The 20,334-nt window shown below is 40.5% G+C and overlaps 2 protein-coding genes across 2 annotated transcripts; one reads left to right on the forward strand and one right to left on the reverse strand.

The window, feature by feature from the left end:
• The first annotated feature begins 1,263 nt into the window (after positions 1-1,263).
• LOC104437015 (ELL-associated factor 1) lies at positions 1,264-6,391 on the forward strand. The gene is made up of 4 exons (XM_010049867.3): positions 1,264-1,882; positions 2,335-2,708; positions 5,226-5,268; positions 5,721-6,391. Exons 1-4 carry the CDS (start codon positions 1,768-1,770, stop codon positions 6,143-6,145), a joined length of 957 nt encoding a protein of 318 aa, XP_010048169.1. The 5' UTR covers positions 1,264-1,767; the 3' UTR covers positions 6,146-6,391.
• Positions 6,392-13,770: 7,379 nt separating this feature from the next.
• LOC104437014 (probable sucrose-phosphate synthase 1) lies at positions 13,771-20,100 on the reverse strand. The gene is made up of 13 exons (XM_010049866.3): positions 19,659-20,100; positions 19,463-19,552; positions 18,506-18,741; positions 18,280-18,343; positions 17,498-18,193; positions 17,308-17,400; positions 17,077-17,208; positions 16,790-16,966; positions 16,499-16,552; positions 16,333-16,395; positions 15,301-16,230; positions 15,031-15,158; positions 13,771-14,257 (listed from the first exon to the last, which is right to left on the reverse strand). Exons 1-13 carry the CDS (start codon positions 19,842-19,844, stop codon positions 13,984-13,986), a joined length of 3,123 nt encoding a protein of 1,040 aa, XP_010048168.2. The 5' UTR covers positions 19,845-20,100; the 3' UTR covers positions 13,771-13,983.
• Positions 20,101-20,334: the final 234 nt, after the last annotated feature.

Consider the following 20,334-nt stretch of genomic DNA (forward strand, 5'->3'; position numbering starts at 1 on the left):
CAATCAACAGAAGGTGAGATCCAATGATCTACCAGAAATGATGGCGGCATTCTCAGAGAATAGAGGGCAGAGCAGTACGACCTGTTTCAAACAAAATTTTTCCAGAAAGAGTAGAGGACCGCATTCCTCTCCACAGGTTAGAGACTTTGAGAGTGTTTTATTGAGGCTGCTCAACAAGGACGTCCACTAAATCAAATATGACCTCAACAATATAAGGCACAACGCCATAGCCATTAGAACTAGGCTTACGTGGCCCTGTACGCACACATATACATGTTTGCACTCTTGAAATGAGCACAAAAGATCGGACACAACCCTAAACAACACACAGGTTCTGCAATATGCCAAATTACACCTTGGATGGACTAGACCAAATGTCCATAAAAACCAGAATCATCCAAAAGAAAAACCTTCAAATGCTCACTCATTTCACACAGCCGCAAGAGAACTAAAACCCTCCAATCAAACAAAAGGAATGATAAAGTTGAAGGGAAAGTGGAGATCTCATGTAAATAAAGCGGAACTTGCATTTAAAAGAGCATGATTTTGGGTATACAGAAGCTTGTCAATCAGCTTTCCTAAGAAAGCCTAAAATGTTCCAATGTCCCGCCTAAAATGTTCCAATGTTCCAGTGATTTTGGGGAGGGATTGAAGAAGAGTTAGCTCTCTCTAAGTCTCTCTCTTTCTAGCTCTCTGCTTTTCTTTGCGGCGGCTGACGGTGGGGCTGTGCTTAGTGGGGGTAGATTGAATGTATAGAGAATCAAAATTATAATAGAAGCTTTCCATGATCACACCAAGAAAAATAGCAAAGGAAGACCGAGTAGAAGATTGCAAATCACACATTCGCTGGTGTCGATAGGCTCAAATGATGACCGAGTCCTAATTAGAATATAAGTTGTGTTCAAATCAAAAGTTTTGTTGAAATAGATACATTCTCAATAAAACTCACTCATTCATGTATCGAAATATAAATTCACAATCCATTGTTGCACGGAAGGAAAATAGCAAAAGAAGACCGAGTAGAAGATTGCATATCGCACTTGGGAGCCAGCCCAAACCAACCAGTCCAATTTCACATACGGGGAACCGACCGTACCTCAGCTGGTCCTAAGGTTTCAAGTTTGCTTCTCGTCCTCCATGTACTCCCGGCAGGTCCTTGTCTCGCTCCCTTCACTTTTGTCGACAAACTTTCTTGTAAAGGGCAGCTGCTTTTCTCCTCGCGTGAGTCCAAAACAGGGGAAAAGCATCGGCCAACCGGTTGGGCCCAGAATCTCCCGGTCCATCCGACCCGGAAAACCGGCCTGAACCCGGACCCGATCGTCGGATCCTCTCCCCAACCTACTGGTCTGCGCTTCGCGTGGCCAGGGTTTCAGCTGCGGAGGAGAAGGAGCCAAAAAACGGGAGAGGAGAGGAGGGAGGAAGGAAGGAGGACCCCCGCAGAAGGCCGCGAATCCTCGTCACTCATCATCGAGGTTCCGAAACTTTATATACTAAGACCAAAAATTTGTCGGGAGTCTGACCGCAGCGACCGAAAGAGCCAGCCGACTCTGATCGGACGGAGCTTCGGGATCACGACCGATTCGAGACGAGCGAATCACCGACGTCGAGTCAAGAACATGGTCGTCCGCGTAGAAGAAGAACGTGGGTCCCGTCCGGGTCGTCTCGGATACCCATCATCGGCTTGATTTGAACCGAGGCGAAGAAGGGGGGCGAGAGCAGCAGCCGTCGGTCTTGATCTTTTCTTCTCTAAGAGTTGGAAAAGAAGGTATGGCTAAGGACAGGGATGAGCCCGGGACGGCTCCTCAGCCCGATCGCTGGTACAATCTGACCCTCGGGCCTTCGTTCAAGCACGATTCTTCCAACAAGTACTGTACCCTCCGATGTAAGTGTTTAAGACTTTTGCCCATTTTATCCCGTGGTCTGTCTTGTTCGCCTGAGGTGATCCGTGGGTGTGTTGGCATTGTTGTGATCGGTTGAAGAGATGATTGATGTGCCTGGAAATCTGAAGGATTGGAGATTGGTGGAGGAGATGGAGTTGGAGAGGAGATGATTGCTCTGGATGTGTAATGAAGCTTAGGGACGTTGTTTCTTGAATTCTAAATGGTTGGATTTGAAAAAAAAAGTGTTCTTTTTAATGTCTTTGGTACTTTTCCCCCTTATTTCATACTTGTCTAATTTGTTCTTGTTGGGAATCATTGGATAGCAGGAACTAAGAAGTTGATGTAGTGTGAGGATTTCTGCATTGATGTGTGTGTATGTGATGAGTTGTAGTGATGCAATGTATTCATTGCTAGTTACTCTTTCTTGAACTTTTGTTTATTTGCATTTCTCCAGATGAATTTAAACCCGCTTCTATCGATAAGACGAAGAAGGGTACAATGCAAAAGAATAAGGAGAACCGGGTTTCTGTGGAGTTTCAAAATAATCAACCAGGAAAGCCCAAAGTGGCATTTGAGGGTAGCAGCGAAGATTACAAGGAGAATGATGCTGTGTTGTTCTTCGATGGTGAGACATTCCGATTGGAACGACTCCATCGAGCTGTGAAGCAGCTGCGTCACGTTCGCCTTCCTGGTGAGTCTGTGGCGGCTGCTTCTTCTGCTGCTTCTGCAGCTGTTCATTCTGGGCCAGCAGTGGAGCCTCGGTTATCTCCGGTGGCAAAGGTTGTAAAACCAGCACATTCTTCTCGGAATACATTTCCAGCCGTTCCGGTAAGTCCAATTGCTTAGTTAAGTTAGTCAGTCACTAATTATTTGGCTTATTAAAAAGAGTGATCTATTACCAAGATCATAGGGAATAGGGATTATAGATAAGTAAACTGTTGTTTTTTTTTTTTTTTTGGTAAAGGATAAGTAAACTGTTGTTTGTTTCTGCTGATTCTAATTATTCTGTATAATAATCAAAATCATTATGCATAGGGAGAGATTGATCCATTATGATTATTTTGTGTAATTACAAGGACCGCTAGTTAACAAAGGATGGATGAAGAGACTCCAGGGGTCTCAAGTTTCCTTTAGAACAAGAATGCTGCACATCTTGTTGTTAGTATGATTCATTGAATAGGTGTGTATTGTTGTACGAACCCTTTGGTCCTCCCATGTGAATGAAGTAACCCTTTGGTTCTCCCATGTGAATGAAGTAACCCTTTGGTCCTCCCATGTGAATGAAGTAACCCTTTGGTTCTCCCATGTGAATGAAGTAACCCTTTGGTCCTCCCATGTGAATGAAGTTTTATGAAAGTTTAACTACTTATGATGGTTTAGATGCATTTATGTGGTAATATTCAATTTCTTATTGTTATCCTCTGCTTTTCAGTTTTTGTTCCTTCTAGGACTCCATGTCTGATCCTTGAATTGTCATATTCTTTTGTTGGCTATTTGACTTAGAGATTTAAACTTTCTATGTCTGACTAAACAAGATGCCAGATTGATGTGTTGTCTCACTTTGCCCATGAGCAACTGTATATCTTTGTTATGAAAGAAAGTGAAGTGGCCCTTAAGATGCACACTTTATATATATGGACTTTCTTAAGGTTTGGTTACCTAGATGTTCAATAGATGTTTAGAATAACTTATCAAAACTTTACACATTTAAGATCTGCTCATTGGATAGGGATAGTAAATCTTTCTGCTTCTCTAGTTATAGTGACGGATTGAGAGGCTCGATGGAAGAAATATCCCTATTGAACAATCATTAATCTTTTGAACTCAGCTATGTGATGCCGCTCCTTTGTTGATTCAATCTAGTACTCAATCAAGTAGCGCTATAAATCAATCCTGAGTAGGATCTCCATCTTAGTAGCGGCAGTCTCTCCAAAAAATCCTGAAAGAAAAAGTTCTAAGCCTTATCAATTCAAGTACAAAGTTCTAATTGTTAACTGGAGTTGGCTAGCAAGCCTAGCATTGTATGTCTATGGATTTATAATTTTGATTCTGGCAGTGTAAAATCTGACAGTGGAGTGTGTTCTAATGTTGTTAATTACACAGTACATGAGGTAATTTCAAGAATTTATAGGAAATGGGGAAAACAGGCATGAGTTGTGCACCCCGAGTTTCAAAAGTATTATTCGTTTGGGCTTGATATCTAGTACTTCACATGGGGAAGTAGTTGACAGTGCCTTGATAAAGAGCAAAACTTGAATGATGTTGGCATGATATGGATATGGGACCTTTGGTAGAACTGAGTGGTTGGACATGAGGATCATCTTGAGAATATAAGCAGCATCACCTGACTAAGTTAAAAACCTTCAACTTGGTTTCTCAAACGACAAGGATAGCAATATTGGTAAAATGCTTTTTCAAAGTATCTCATGTGTAGGATGCTATTTCATCAGCAATCTGCAATTAGATCGCTTCTCTGGTTGCGTGCTAAATTACAGCCTGGAACAGCAAAACTACTATCCTGACAACTCGATATGGAACCAATCACCAGACCGGCATTTGTATACTCTGTGTGCTATCTACCATTAGGAACTTATTTTTCCTCTTTTCATTTAGAGTCTTCTTATATGTTACACTCATGCTTATGGCATACTGCAACTTCCAGTGGAGGCAGACCATTCATGTAATCATATCCCATCATTCACATTGTCAACTTTGTTTAATACATTTTCTACATGAACTCCTTGATGCGGATTACATTCCTTCATTCATTCACTGCATTCATTCCAATCGGGTGAGCAAAGCACACCAATGCCAGAGAAAGTCTTTGCTCCTAACTACTGTACAAGCGAAATATCCTCACTCCAATGGCCTGGTCTCCATCCTATCAATTAGAGCTGCCACCCAACTGTTGTCTCAGTTAGCTGTGCTTCCAATGTCACTATGCCTCTCTTGGATATGACCAAACCCTAAATCAGTGGGTTACATTTCATCTAGCTCAGGAGTCATTTAATGTGTGGTGTTATTTGGTTTTTCTTCTTCCTGTTTTTCTTTTGAATGGCATCATATTTAAAACTGAATGAACTCGATTTCATCAAGCTTTCTTCTGTAGACAACTACTACCACTCTCATTCTGAATCCATTCTCTTCCCCATGACACACTAGGGAAGATATTCCAAGTTTATGTTTGAGTTCTGCCTGTACCAGATCTTCATTCTCCAGTCTTTTTTATCTGAAATTGAATTTATGTCTTTGCTGGGGCTGTAGTACTCGGCGTCTAGAGTAGATTTTTTTTTTTTTGGTCTGTGTACTTCTCTCACTCATTGCTCTCTTCCTGAACTTGTGCAGGTTGAGGTGGAACGGATTGATATTGGTGAGCCCCAGAATCCAGGTATGCTGTGTTTAGAGGCTTCTTTGTATTTTTTCTTTCTGGTATTATCATTTCTAGCTTTATGTCAACGCGTGCATTGAGATGAGTAATTGCTATGGAAACTTTAATATCATCAGCAAAAACTAGTTCCTGTCAAATGGAATCCAGGAAGAGTTACCTAATTGATTTTAAATTTAGGCCATTCCGTGGCACCCCTTGTTCTTAATGTTTGGTTAGTTATTAGAAGATTAAATTTCGATATTTTGTTTGAAGTTATGCCACTTTTGCCGTCATTTCTTGTTTTTCACTTGCAAGAAATCTAAAATTTGTCACTCACTTCAATATGGGATAAAGAGCCTAAGTTCCCACAAAACTGCATAATGAAGTGATGCATGAGATGGTTGCCTTATTGGGTACTTGTTTTGGCCTTCTCTTTATTCTTGAATGCTGAATTGCTATTCATTGTTTGAAAGGTCCAAAACCTGCAGCGAAGGGAGCCGCTACTCATTCACCCTATCTATCAAGTGCCCCTGCTGCCTCTCCAGGCCCCAGAGATTACGAAGCTGAGGATAATCAAGACATAGACATCGACGAACTCTTCGGCACTGGATCGCCGGACAACGAAAACAATGCTGAGCAAAAGGTTGAGTTTGGATCTGGTGCCAACGAGCCACGTCACAATGACTCAGATGATGAGATTGCTGATGTGGACGATAGTGGCGACGAAGGGCACAAGGGCCAGAATGCAGCAGATGCCCTGAGAGCTCAACTCAATGCAGAGGGCAGGGATGGTCAGACGTCTTCGTCTGGCAGTAGCAGTGGGAGCGGAAGTGGCAGTGGGAGCAGCAGCAGCAGCGACAGTGATGCGAGTGATGACGACTCCGTCAACTCTGTCTGAGAGGCATCAGGTATCAAATTATAAGGCATAAAGGAATACATTCACATAATAGCAATATCTCAATAAGCCATCCTGGTTTTTGATGGGGTTGGAACGTGATTTTTATAAATTTTTCTTTTCTGTGGTGGGATAAGGTTTGTCTTTCCATCAATGCCGCCCCCTTCTCAGGCGCGTTAGCTAAAGCATGAACTTAAAAAACAGAGATGATATGACAGAACGTTCACTTGCAAGTTTTCTCGTTCTCCTTGTTCTGGCCTAAATATTTTCACTTGCATTTAGTTGGCTCATTAGGGCAAGCGATCAACCTCCTGCTGATCTTTTGATTGAGATGCATCGTACAGAATTCAACCAACGGATGGAAAAGCGGCCGCTTTTGCTGTTTGCGCGTTATAGAGTAAGCTAATTTCCAAAAAACTTTTGGTGCAAAAGCATATTCAGGGAGCATTTACAATCCATTCATGTGGGTTTTGGATGCTTGACTTGCAGACGGGTTTCGGTATCTAGCATCGTTTTTTCTCTTGGCATAAGGACTTGGATTATTTGGTGAAGAAAATGAATTCACTTTTCCCTACAAGAAAATCAAAAGTTTGGTCAATAATTTATTGGTTCTGTGCTTTGAATTATTGGCAATCTACATTACTAGATTGATTAGGTTGAATCATCAAGGTTCAAAAGATGGAGCTGCACGAACAGATGACGCAGGATCTGACGTGGTAGTGCTTTGAATCTAGATGTTCTTGACAGTCAATGATCGATTTATGGTACGGATGACGGCGTCCTGTTGTCTAGCGCGCCGATTCCATTATTGGTTCTCCCATCTCCTAACGCAACTTTAATGGAAGACAAAAAGAAGTAAATTAAACTTAATTTGAGGTTCCTCACAGAAAAGAACGGTAGCTGGCTAGGACAATCCGAATATTGTGCTTTTAAAGTTTCTTGTACAGATTGAATCATTGAGAGACGAGGGGCGGATGGAAAGATCACATTTTAGAGATGTCTAAAACCTTTGCACCAACATTCGCTTTTGAAGAGCGGGAGACGTATGCGGAGTTCATTTTGGTCCCCGCCATTGTCCTCGACATTCTTGATTGTCCGGGGTTTAGTGCGATTGTCTGGACCGGGGTCTCCATCATCCAGATCTAGGTTTCTGGCTCTAGGATCTCATCGACGATCCGGGTCCTTGATCTGATGGCTTTGTGTACGCATCGCCGTGCTCAAGCCGTGTTGGGTTGAAGTTGGACTGTAGCTAAGCCGGAGACTTGGAATATTGATGTAAGATTTAGGACCTCGACCTGACACTCGGAATGTCTATTGTCTACATTGGACCCAGGACTCCCAACCCTAGCCCCCGAAATCAAGACCTAGACTAAGGACTAGGCTGTCGATTCTAGGACTCAATTACCGCTTCGAGACCCTTGCCTGCAGACCTGAAAACCCGACATTTCGACGTAGGCATACTGGGTTGCGGTCCCAGCGCCCGATGTTCGGTCGCCATCCAGCCTCGAACTCGGGACCCGGCCTATGAGAACTTGGTACTTCGACCGGCGAACCTCGGAGGATCGATGCTCGGAATACAGATTGGTTTTGGCAAATGGGTTTCGTCTTGATGAATACAGGGTAAAAGGATTCGCACCTCATTTCCGAATGTTCGTGATAAACAAGAAAAGAAGACTTTCACGTTTTGTCTTTTGTCATTTTGGTAGAGTTGGTGGGTGGGTGTTTTTCATAGTTTTGTCTTTCTTCCCTTTTTAATGTTAGAGGTGGTGAGATTTTTTTTTTTCAAGATATAGACATTTTTTTTTCAAGTCCAGTCCTCGAACGCACGCTGAAAACTAAATTCCAACAGAAATTCTTCAACACTAACGTAACTTTGAACGTCTTGCACCCAAATGATCAAGCAATTCAACACAGATTTTCTTTTCGAATGCATTTATGGATAAGTATATATTTCACCTCGTTAGAATTAAATTTAATTATGTGATTATAACAACCTCGTTATTTAAGTTAGACAGCAACTAGGCCTGTTAAAAAGAGTGATCTGTTACCAAGATCATAGGGAATAGGGATTATAGATAAGTAAGCTGTTTTTTTTTTTTTTTTTGTAAATGATAAGTAAACTGTTGTTTTTTTTTTTTTTTTTGGGTAAGAATGATAAGTAAACTGTTGTTTGTCTTTGCTCATTCTAATTATTCTGTATAATAATCAAAATCACTATGCATAGGGAGAGATTGATCCATTATGATTATTTTGTGTAATTACAAGGACTGCTAGTTAACAAAGGATGGATGAAGAGACTCCAGGAGTCTCAAGTTTTCTTCAAAACAAGAATGCTGCACATCTTGTTGTCAGTATGATTCATTGAATAGGTGTGTATTGTTGTATGAACCCTTTATCTGGTTGAACCTACTCAAGTGGCCCTCCCATGTGAATGAAGTTTTATGAAAGTTTAGCTGCTTATGATGGTTTAAATGCATTTATGTGCTAACATTCAATTTCTTATTGTTATCCTCTGCTTTTCAGTTTTTGATCCTTCTAGGACTCCATGTCTGATCCTTTAATTGTCATATTCTTTTGTTGGCTATTTGACTTAAAGATTTAAACGTTCTATGTTTGACTGAACGAGATGCCAGATTGACGTGTTGTCTCACTTTGCCCTTGAGCAACTGTATATCTTTGTTATGAAAGAAAGTGAAGTGGCCCTTAAGATGCACACTTTATGACATTATAAGCAGTCGGAAATCCATATGTGATCAACAGTGTATCATCTTCTACCTTTTTGGGTGAATTGATGGCTTTTGGAAATGCAGTTCGCTCATGATAGTCTGATGTCTTTAGCAAAGACTTCATTTTGTAGGGCATGCTTGTCTCACGTATTGTCTCTAGCAATATTGACTGTTATGGTCTGGAAACTAAGATATTATCATGATCCTAAATAGGTTATAGTCAATGAGGATTTGTGTTCTTTCTGCACACGAAGTTTAAATAGCTGGTGTTTTGGATTGCCACCAGGCACTTGAAATGGTGCCATCAATTTTATATTTTTTTTGTGAGATAATTCAAGCTGGCTTTATTACTTTCGGAATAAAATCTAGTTTGCAAGTTCTTATTATTAATTCAAGAAACTTTTATGCATATTTATGATACTTATCTGCTAAAGATTTAGACTCCCTTCTCCTAAAATTTGTCATCTCTATCTTATATAAGGACGCTGGCCCATCTCAACCTGCGTCTGCAAGTTGTGCTGATCCCTGTCCTTCGGTGCCTCCTGTGATGGAACGATTGGATCAGGGCCATTCTCAGCCTCCTCCCGCCTTGGCTTCCTCCTCTCCGATCAGGAAGCCTACTTTCTGCTCTTGAGCTTGGAAGAGAATCCTCCATCTTAGAACCGAATTCCGTCTCTCCTTCCTCTAGAGGATTGGGGATGGACTGTCGGTCTCCTTCGGTTTGACCACTGGCACCCGAGAGGCCCTCTAAATCTTCTATTTTCTGACTCTCTGATTTATAGCTCTGGTTTATCCAGATAGACGATGGTAGCTAACCTTTTTTTGCCGTCTGGTTAAACCATCAGGACAGTATTAGAGTCTTGGGACCAGCCCCTCCTAGCCTTTCTCAGGTACCAGATCGTTTTACTTGACAAGAAATCTCATCTAGTTTATTCTCGATTGTCTCGGCGTGGCATGCCATCAGAAGGAAGAAGATGTGGGTTTCTTGGGTTGCTTTGGTCTGGAGCAATGTAATCTCTCCGAGATATTAGTGTAATCTCTGACTTATTACCAAGAACCGTCTCCCCACCCGGGCTTTGCTTCTATTGTACAGTAGGATTGGGGATGCTTTGTGTGCCTTTTGCAAGCTGATGCCAAATTCCATCGATCATATGTTTTTTGGTTGTTGCATCACTGCGAGCTTTGCCTTCTTTTGGGATGCTAGATGCAACCTCCCTTGGCGCAATAGGGATTGGTCAGAGAATCTTCATTGGGCTTCGAAGTTTCTCTTTGGTAAGGATTTCTATCATTCCATTACCCGATTTTCTTTTGGTGCTCTTTGCCACATTATCTGGAAGAAGAGGAACAATATTCTCTCTCCCATAGAATGGGAAATGATGGTCTATAAGGCACCGTTATTCCCCATGAATAACATTGCCATTATCTTAGCAATGTCCGTTTGAAAATTGTTAAAAAAAAAAAAACTTGAACCTATTGCACTTTTGTTAATTCAATTCTAAACATTTTTATTTTTTGCCAATTGAGTCCATTCGACTAATTTTGAGTTAAAATTGCTGACGTGGATGTCATTGCCCTATGTAATGTGGCCATTGCTAATATGGACGATTTTAATAATATTTTGATTTTTTTCGAAATTTTGATTCTTTTTTGTTCTTTTATTTTCCTTTTCTTTCCGTTCTCCCTCTAGCCGGTCGCCAAGCCTTGAGATGGCTAAGATCGACCAAATATGAGGGTCGATGAGGTCGGCCTTGAGCAAGCCTCGCCGGTGGGTGGCGGGGCGAGCTTTACTAGAGGCTACGAGGTCAATCTCACGAGGCCAAGTGACTGGCTAGAGAAAGAAGGGGAAAAAAAGGAAAAGAGAGAAATAAAAGCAAAAGGAAATGTGAAAATTTAAAATATATATATAAAAAATAAAAATTAGCTATGTTAACGATTTTCGACCAAAATTGGCCAGATAAACTCAATTAGCAAAATGTGAGAATATTTAAGATTAAATTGACATAATTAAAAGATTTTACAGAATTGATAAAAGGGCGGATGGTTTATAACTTTTCAGACAATTTTCCATGCAATGGCAACCTCATCTTTGCACTCTATGTGAGAAATTTATAATGCATCTCTCATTTTCTTTTATTTTTATTTGTATTTTAATACACACACACACACACACACACACACACACACACACACACATATATATATTCAATTAATGTAAAGATAGCAAAATTTCTATTCAATGTTTTCTTCCAAGAAAGAATTTGTATATTGGTAAGAGAAGAAAATAATTTCAATTTTTTTTTCATGTTTCTCAGTGCAATTGAAGTTATGAATTTTATTAGTAGCATACAATGTTACGCATAGAAATAAAACTTATTCGAGTACACACGTAAAACACCCTTAATGTCATTTTTTTTCTTCAGCCAAATTTTACCTTTTTCTTCTCTTTGATTTACAATTAGCAAAATAAATTTATTATAGATTCAATAAGAAACACAAAAGTGAGACATTATGGTGTTTTCACTTCAATAAATAAACTAGAACCAACGCGTGCTACATGCTTCATGCATCATGAGCATTTCTTAAATGAATTTGAATAGTTTTTCTTCTTTTTTTCCATTTTGTGGGTTAGTGGGCAATTTTTGTTATAGATTTACAACTCTTGCCTTTTAAAAGTTTCTTGTTGAGACAAATAAATTGAAGTGGAGAACTAAAAATGAGATACTTCTTTTAAAAGATAATATATAAAATAAGGATAAAATTGGAAAGCTAAAGTGAGACAAACCTCACTTACAATTACAATATATATTTCGATCAAGAAAAAATTACAATATATACATGGTATAAACAATAAAAGGACAAAAGAAGAGATAATTAACACTCTCAATAAGTTCCTATTTCAACCACTTCTTTACACATCCACTTATTTTATTTTTCTATTTACCCAACCGCGTGCAACGCACATAAAAAGATTGGAAATTGGATATTTGTTGATGCAAATGGGCTTACACAATAGGTATAAATACTTATCTACTAAGTAAATTATTTTTTATATTTTTTTATAGTGAATCAGAAGTAAATTTGTTTCTCCAGGGTATTATTTTTGGTACATTAGGGCTCCGTTTATTCTGCAAAAAGAATATTTTTTTGTTCATTTATTCTTATAAGTGATATGAACAATCATTTTAAAAAAATTATTTTTCAAATCATTTGTTTTCCACGAAATAAACGAATTATAAAATTCCATTAGAATACCAACCCATTAGTTTGTTTTAGAAGTTTATAAGCAAATGTAAATAGATATTCTCAAATCATTGGGAATGGTTTCCCGATTTACCTACGAAGAAAAACCTCCTATGACACGGTTTATATGAAAAATGCATTAAAGATGTCGTGAGAAGAAAATGTAGTTACTGAAAAGACTCACACTTACATCAATCCTATGAAACTTGTGTGCTTATGAGGGCACAAACGATAATCATTATATTTTTCTATTTCTCTGTTTTTCTGTCTCCAGGAACAAACATAGAATAGAAATTTATTCGGTAACGTAATTTTATTTTTATATTTCTGGAACAAATTTATGCTCAAAGAATAGATTGAATTAGAAATCAGAAATTAAATTTTTTAGCTTTTCTATTTCTGAAATAAAAGTAAGAAATGAAAACTCTTCTCATCATCAGACACTTGCCCTCGTAAGACACTGGACACTTGCCGCCTGTGGAATGCCAGACACCCACTACCAACCGCCAAACTAAGAAGCACCGACACTCTCCGGAAGCCTTCGTGTTGTGTCCAATACTCCGACACATGTCCGACACTCTCCGACACGTGGTCAACGAGTGTCGGGAAATCTGACACATTGTCAACTCTTCCCGACATGCTCCAACATGCGAGTTCGAAATTCCGACACGCACGGGGTTAATTTTAAAAAATTTCAATACTTGAGGGTCAAAAATATAAATATATGAAAAATAATGACAATAACAAATATAAAGGGAAAAGAAGAAAATTCTCACTCTCAAGTTTCTCACTTATAAGTTTTGACATTCCCGTGAGTGACGATGGAACGCCCATCTTCTCGCCGACGTCGCTCTGCCGCCCTCGCGAACTTAAAGTTGTGATTTTTTTTTTTTTTTGCTTCTTTCCGCCTCTCACTGGCGTCGCTTGTGAGTGATCTTTTTTGGTTTATGTCATTAGCTTGTGAGTTATCTCTTACATTTCCATGGAGAATTTAGTTATTTCATTTTCTTTTGGTCGTACTTCAAGAGTTCTTGTCCTAGATTTTCATTTTTCTCAAACCTTGTTTTGTAGAGGAGCTCCAAGCTAGTCTATCTCATGAACTCCGAACTTTGTCGGGACTATAAGAAATCTCACTCATTTCCAACAAGTGTAAAAAAAAGACATGTTCCTTTAAATTTACTCTTTTGTGTTTGCAATTTTTGAATTTCTTATTCAATTTCTATAAAATTAAAATAATGAATGATATTAACAAATGTTGAATTAATATTTTTAGTATAAATTAATTCTATGCTCTTTTATTATTTATTTTTGCATTTATATATTTATAACGTGTCGGAACGTGTTAGAATTCTTTATCTTTTGAGAAATAACGTGTCGGCGTGTCGTGTCGTATCCGTGTCGATGTTACATAGCCGCCAAATGCCACCCACCCACCGTCGGTTGCCAATCGTTGCCCACCTCCCACCGCCAATCACTAGACACTAGACACCCGCCGCTGATCACCCGCCAGATGCCTCTCACCATCACTCGAGAAAGAGAAATTTTGTGTCATTATTACATGAATTTTTATTTCAAGAACATAAATATTGTAAAGTTATTAAACACTTTGCTCCAAAAGTTATCCAGGGAATAAAATTAGAAAAATCAATTTATAGCCAGAAATTAATTTCTAAAATAGAATGGTTATTATTCACGCCGTAACATGTTTTTCTAGACAATAATTCATCATCTCAAAAAAGCTACTTGCATAGTTCCCATGGCCTCGGTGTTGACGTTGAATCACTGAGACTCCATGTCTCTGTTCAAACCAGGCTTAGTTTTTTATTCTACAAGCCAATTGGTTATAGACAAAAGGAATGCACAAACTGGGAGAAGCTACGTCCTCGTCACTCCTAATTTGGCTAATGCTTCCGTAATGCTGTTGACATCAGATCCTTCGGCCTCTACGACGTTGGGACTGTCGTATGGAACGACATGCTCGAGAGGGTAACCCCTATGAGCGTGCAACTTACGAGATTCACAGCCTAATCCTCTGAGTATCACGGTTTTATGGACTCCGCCGATCAGTCCCTCATAGTCCGTGTCGCCGCATTCTCCTACGAACACGACGAACTTCGACAGATCCATGCCCCACCGGACGAAAAGATACCTGCAAAGGACTTTGTCAGTATATTACAGGACAGATGAGTTTGAATTTAAGTGCAGATTAGATGTACTCGGGAATTAGGAGAACCAGATATCATACTAATCAATCGGTCGTTAAACTTGTGGATTGAACATTCTAATAAGCGACTCATTTAGAGAAAACCTCTCTATAATCCCCCACAAAATTGCAGCTTTCGCATTAGCAGCTTGTTAAATTGATCCATTGCAGATCAAACAGAAGTTAAAACTGAAGTACACAATAGATCTGATGACTACTGCAGGCAGGTACATCCTACCATGGCCAATTTCCAGTTGATTTTCCTCCACGCGGTTCAACCGTGGTAGTGTTCAAACTTCAGCATATTTTTGAATCTCGCGACATTATTTCCTAGATGAACAATTTCCATCCCTTGACCTATATATATACATGTGTGTATGTATGTGTGTGTATTTATGTTACCTAAAGGTTTAGTAGGCAGAAAGAGGGCGAAAACATCTACAATGCTGGGCTATGGTTGAAATCACAGAAAAGTTCCACAAAATTGGAAAGGGTTAAGCCTGAACTGTCTGATTACCGAAAAGTATTGCAGGTCAAAGCATCAGAAGTAATACAAGGAGTGAAATTTCAGCAGAATTGATATGATAAATGAATGGTTTATCCCAAAAGAAGAAGAAAAAAAACCCGAATTTATATGCAAATTACGAGGAAGTTGCATCAAGTGGATGGATTTTAGCATCAAACAATCATTAATAACACTAGGACTTCTGCATAAATACCTTAGAGCTTGAACTCGAGATGCCAAAACAGGGATAACGTTGAGTTTCCTGCCATTCTGACAGCACACAACATGGCAACGAAGTGCCTGGATTCTCATCAGTTTTCTGAGTTCCTTAACTGGGGGAATCTGTAGCAAGAGAGAAAGTGTCAAAATACTTTTGGACTGGTCCCTATTTGCCTCAGTACTATTCTGAAGAGAACTGCTATAGAAGCTAAGAGGACGACACAGTCGCATCCAAAGGTTTTGGTGGCAAGAAGCAGAAATTTACCAGATCATGATCTTCCACTTTAAATGAAAAGCAATATGAACTTGATCCTGATTCATCTTCTGCAACAATGTTTTCTCCATTCTTCTTGTCATTAATGGAGGCTGCCCAACGTACCAATGTCTTCCTCAGCCCTTCCCCACCCCAACGATATTCAATATGTGAACGGTAATCAAGGTCAATGACAAAGGGAAGCCCCGAAGGGCCATCGTCAGAGCTTGATGATGGATAGAGCAAGTCACTACCACTACTGCAAATGAACGCATCAAAATCCGTCAAGTTCAATCCTCCTGATGTTAAGAGCGAGTGCACCTCTAATATGGTCAAGGCTGTCGATAGAATAAAGCCAGCTGCATTTTCCTTCCTTGTTGCTTCCATAATCCTCTTAATGATGTCAATATAATCTGCAGTGGCATCACAATCCACAGCAATGACATATATCCATTTTCTCCTCCTAAATGTCGAAAAATCACCGGCGCCAATATCCTCATTAGCTTTCTCAGTTGACGTGCCTTTTGCAATTCCTCTCAATACACCCTTTGCCAACGTCAAAACAGTGTTCTCCACATTACTCTTTGCATCGTCAGCATTTTCTTCAAGGAAAGTGGCGTTCCCTTCACTTTTCTCTCCATCCAATGTAAATTTCAAATTCAGGGATATGTCCTGTATATCCCTCAAGGAATCTCCTGGCGAATCTGATTCTGATTTATCTAACTTGTCATCATTATTCTGCCACTGTGGCCCTCTTGGTTTGCAACTAATTATGCGAGATAAGTATGTCCTACAATGCTCTGGCCATGAGAAAAGATGAATGTTCTTAAGTCCATTCTCCCTACATCTTGACCATAGCTGCTTATCTGAAACTAGCTTAAGAAGAGCATTGGCTATTGCATGCTGATCATGGGGATCAACAAGTTGTCCATTGTCCAGAACCTGTAACAAGTCATAGTTAGCTACTTCATAGCTGAACTTGGCACAGCTCCAATTAACATACAAGAATTTCTATTGAGGTATAAGGCTCCAGCTCGAACACACCCGAAGAATATCAACAGGACCACCATTTTTGGTGGCAACAACAGGTAAACCATAAGCAGCTGCCTGGGTAGCAAGAGATGACATAAGGATCTCATTAGTGAACCATAAGGAGAATTGGAATTGCTAGAAATCAAAAAGATTTTGTATAATAGGCTGAGAGTGGAACCTCAATCAAAGTGAGGCCAAATGGCTCAATTAAAGCAGGGTTGATGAAGACCCCCTACAGGGAAGATCAACAAAAGTTTGTTCAGTTAAAAATGGGACTTCGCTATAAAAGACTGCAAAGTTGATTCTAGCAACCGTATCATTACGAAGCATGGAGAGAACAAGAGGCTAAGGAAGGAAAGGAAAAAAAAACCGATGACTTTGACATTGGAAAACCATCCCATTTCAAGCTCGTGTTCTGATGTTCAGCATCATTTCCACAGCTTCTGAAGGTGAAAACTAGATAAAATACCTTTGTTTTTGCGGCTAAACGGTAAATGTCAGGAACATCAGATTGCTTATGGTGCTTTGGATACGATACTTGGCCATATAGATTATATTTGTCGATTAGCTTAAGAATGGAGAGAAGAACAGCTGCATTTGTGGTAGACATTTCATCAAGGTCATCACGGTTCCCCATAATTAGAGTCTGCAATACAGAAAAAGCAAGACTTCAAAATTGGAAAAGGTTAATGAAAAACTACAAACAATATTTACAGAAGGGAAAGCATATATGTAGAGAGAAAAAAAGGAGGATACAAGGTTAGCAAGCTCTCTTAGTTGGTGACATTCTCCATATGCTTTAACTAAAGTGGTGATGTTCTTTTTGGGGTCTGGCCTGGCAAGAGCAAGTATCATGGGTTTGCGAGGATTCGAAAAGAATCTCATTATCTGCATGCAACATCCAAGACACATAGTTTAGTTGATAAATCAGAAAAATGACAATAATATGCTTGTTCAAGCTATAGTGCTAATCAGGAAGAACTTAACCTCAGGCCAAATTGGGGGGTTCTTTTCCACTTCCCCATTCATATCACCATCATGGGGAACGATATTACGAAATTCCATTCCAGGAGGAATTACCTGCTCAGAGATAACAGAGGCATGAAACTATCCTAAATGTACTGACAAACAAATGTATCTTGAACACACCTTGAAGTAGGACTATCAACTCACTCACCACAAAGCGCGGCATATATCTTCCATGACAGCTGACACCCCTTTTAATCCTTGCTCTTAGTTTTCGCTCTAATACTGGATCAAAGCCATCATACAAGCGCCACTGCTGTTCTATTTCCTGCCTTGTGCTAGTAATGATGATTTCTGAAGTGTCAAGAGAAAGCTCCTCGGCTTCAATCCGGCGCCTTATTTTATATGCTGTATTTATTTCCTCTGCCAGTCTTCCTTGCTTCAATAGCTGTTCGAGCTTGTCACGCCCAAGTGAGTGACCGGTAAAAAGCATGGGTACATTTAGAGCTCCAGAAAGAAGAGCAGCAGCATCACCTGCATCTGCGTAATGCCCATGAATAGCCGCAGGCCAAACTGGTCGGCCACCACCAATTTGTTCACCCAGCACTTTGGACATCTGTGTGATGTGACTCAGTGCACCATCAACAAATTCAGGAATGTGAGGCCAGAGAAGTTCTTTTTGTACATATTTGTTTCTAGGGCCGCAAGGTATTCGGATGATATATGACCCACTGCTTTCGCCAATTTCCTGAAGTGGAAATTCAGAGTTTCTTGTCCTCAGCATCTCTGTCGGTTCCCCATAACTCCAGTCGACATCCGGAGCTGATATTTGCCTTGTCAGCAGATCGACCCGATAAACTCCTGGTATTGTGCCTAGTGCCCTCGCAAGCTCCACCACATATTTAACCTGATTCAAAAGATTCAATCAGAATCAGACCAGATAACTGATCGGAAATGGGTGTGTCATGTCCGAACATGAATGTAAAAGCTCACCTGCCCACCGGTATCAGAATCACGGCCAAGCTCCAGGTTTTCTCCACGTACCAAGCCATGAAGGCTACATCAAAGTTGCAGTTGAAAGCACTCAAAGCCACAAATAAGATATGCTTCGGCTCATAAATTTATCGTGTGCAGCATAGGTTAAAAACAAAAGAATTTGTGTTTCGGAAGTTTCTAAATTTATGGTCGAAAATAATGTGAAGATGGAGTTGACCGATACCTTATTAGGACAAGGTAAAGCTTGCAGTCCTTCTGTCTGCTAGCCCATTTGTCCATGATATCAACAGAGCCGGTTCTAGGCATCCTCTCTCCACCTTGAGACGAGATATCAGTTGCCGAATCCCCTTTTTCGCCTTCTGATGACAAATCTTCGGACATGTCGGCTGTTGCCTCTCTACGACCTCTTTCATGTTCAAGACGCCGCTTAGCGATGCGTTGAGCTTCCTCTCCCTCAAGCTACATTCAAAGAGGGCGGCGGAAGGGGAAATGATCAAAGGAAACAAACATGAAATTCACGAGAAAAATCCACATATACGGAGGAAAAGTTTGGTCTTAGGAAAGAATCGATCAAATTATGCACAAAAGAAGGTCTAAAGACACGGCCAAATACGAAATGATCAACAAGGAGAAGGCCACAAATCTAAAACCATATTTGATGGAAAGAGTACTCAATGAGCATATAAATCGTCGATGGCTTCACAAAAAGATTGGCGTACGAAGATTATAGTATGAGTTTAGCTCAAATCACAAGCTCAACAGCATCCAAACAAAAGATAATGCAATTCCGCTACTAGTCTCTTATCAATTGGGAAAGGCTATCACATTGTTTCAATCCCCTTAATCAACTCGATTCGCAAACTCAAATTGATGGATATAAGCAAATCCCAACAGTGAACCGTGAAGGAAAAAATGAAGCTCCAAAGGGGCGTGCTTAATTTCACCTTTTCCCCTGTTCATAATTCTACTCCAACCCCTCATTTCCATCTTAAGAGCAGACCAAGCACTGATTTTCCAAAAGATGAACTCCGTCATCAGTCACAAACAGCCAATACAGAACAACCAGAAACAGAGCATTTCCCGTTCCAACAAAATCCCGAAAGAGGCTTTCTCATCGATGCTCACACGCAACCATTGTTCGACGAAAGCCAAGGACGAGGAGAAGTAAAGAAGAAACCACCTGCTTTTTCTTGCGAGCGAGATTCCATATCCTCCAGCACATGTTCTCCAACCTCGTGTTCCTCTCCTGCGGGCTCCGGGTCGCCGCGGCCTACATAGAAAAAAAGAAGAAGAAGCGAACGCCAAGCTAAGCGAGGAGCCACAGCCCAGGAAAAACAAAAGGGTCAGGTTCAGTAATACAGAGAGGCGGTACTGACCCGGAGCCAGGAGCGGTGGAGGTCGGTCTCGTCGAAGCCGGTAATGACCTGCTCGACGAAGTAGCGGGTGGGGCTGAAGCGGCCCCTCTCCCTCAGCAGCAGCGACGACGACTTGGGGTCGTCGAGCGCCGGGCCGACGTCGAGGATGGCCTCCAGGTAGCTGTTCACCCACTCGTTCCCCGCCATTTCCCACCCGCACACAGAGAGACAGAGAAAAACAGAGAGAAACAGAGAGAGACAGAGGTCTTTCAGCTGATCGCGTGCTCATGCATGTCTGGTGCTTGTTGATGAAGAAGATGACAGAGGACGAGAAGTCGAGTTAAGCTGCTGCTGAGTGCTGGCAACGGCGGCTTCAACTGTACGTAGAGAGAGAGAGAGAGAGAGAGAGAGAGTCCTGGTCGGTTGGGATGCAGAGTCAAGCGTTCTCCCGAATGTGGGATTTCTCTGGAAGGAGGTAGCCGGTTATTCCGACCTTTTGTGTCTCTTGCACGAGAAGCTGTCGTTTTATAAAGGTAGCGTGATAAATCATTTTACTAAAGCAATTTCCAAATTTAAAAGGAATAAAGTGCAGTGGTGATCCATTTTAGGACCATCAAGTTCCCATCGTAAAACTTGAAACTAGTCCACAGATTTCTGGATCCACCCGAAAATCATGCTGACAATCTAGTCTAGTTCC

Source organism: Eucalyptus grandis, chromosome 3 (assembly GCF_016545825.1).
Source record: "Eucalyptus grandis isolate ANBG69807.140 chromosome 3, ASM1654582v1, whole genome shotgun sequence".
NCBI classification, from domain to species: Eukaryota; Viridiplantae; Streptophyta; class Magnoliopsida; order Myrtales; family Myrtaceae; genus Eucalyptus; species Eucalyptus grandis.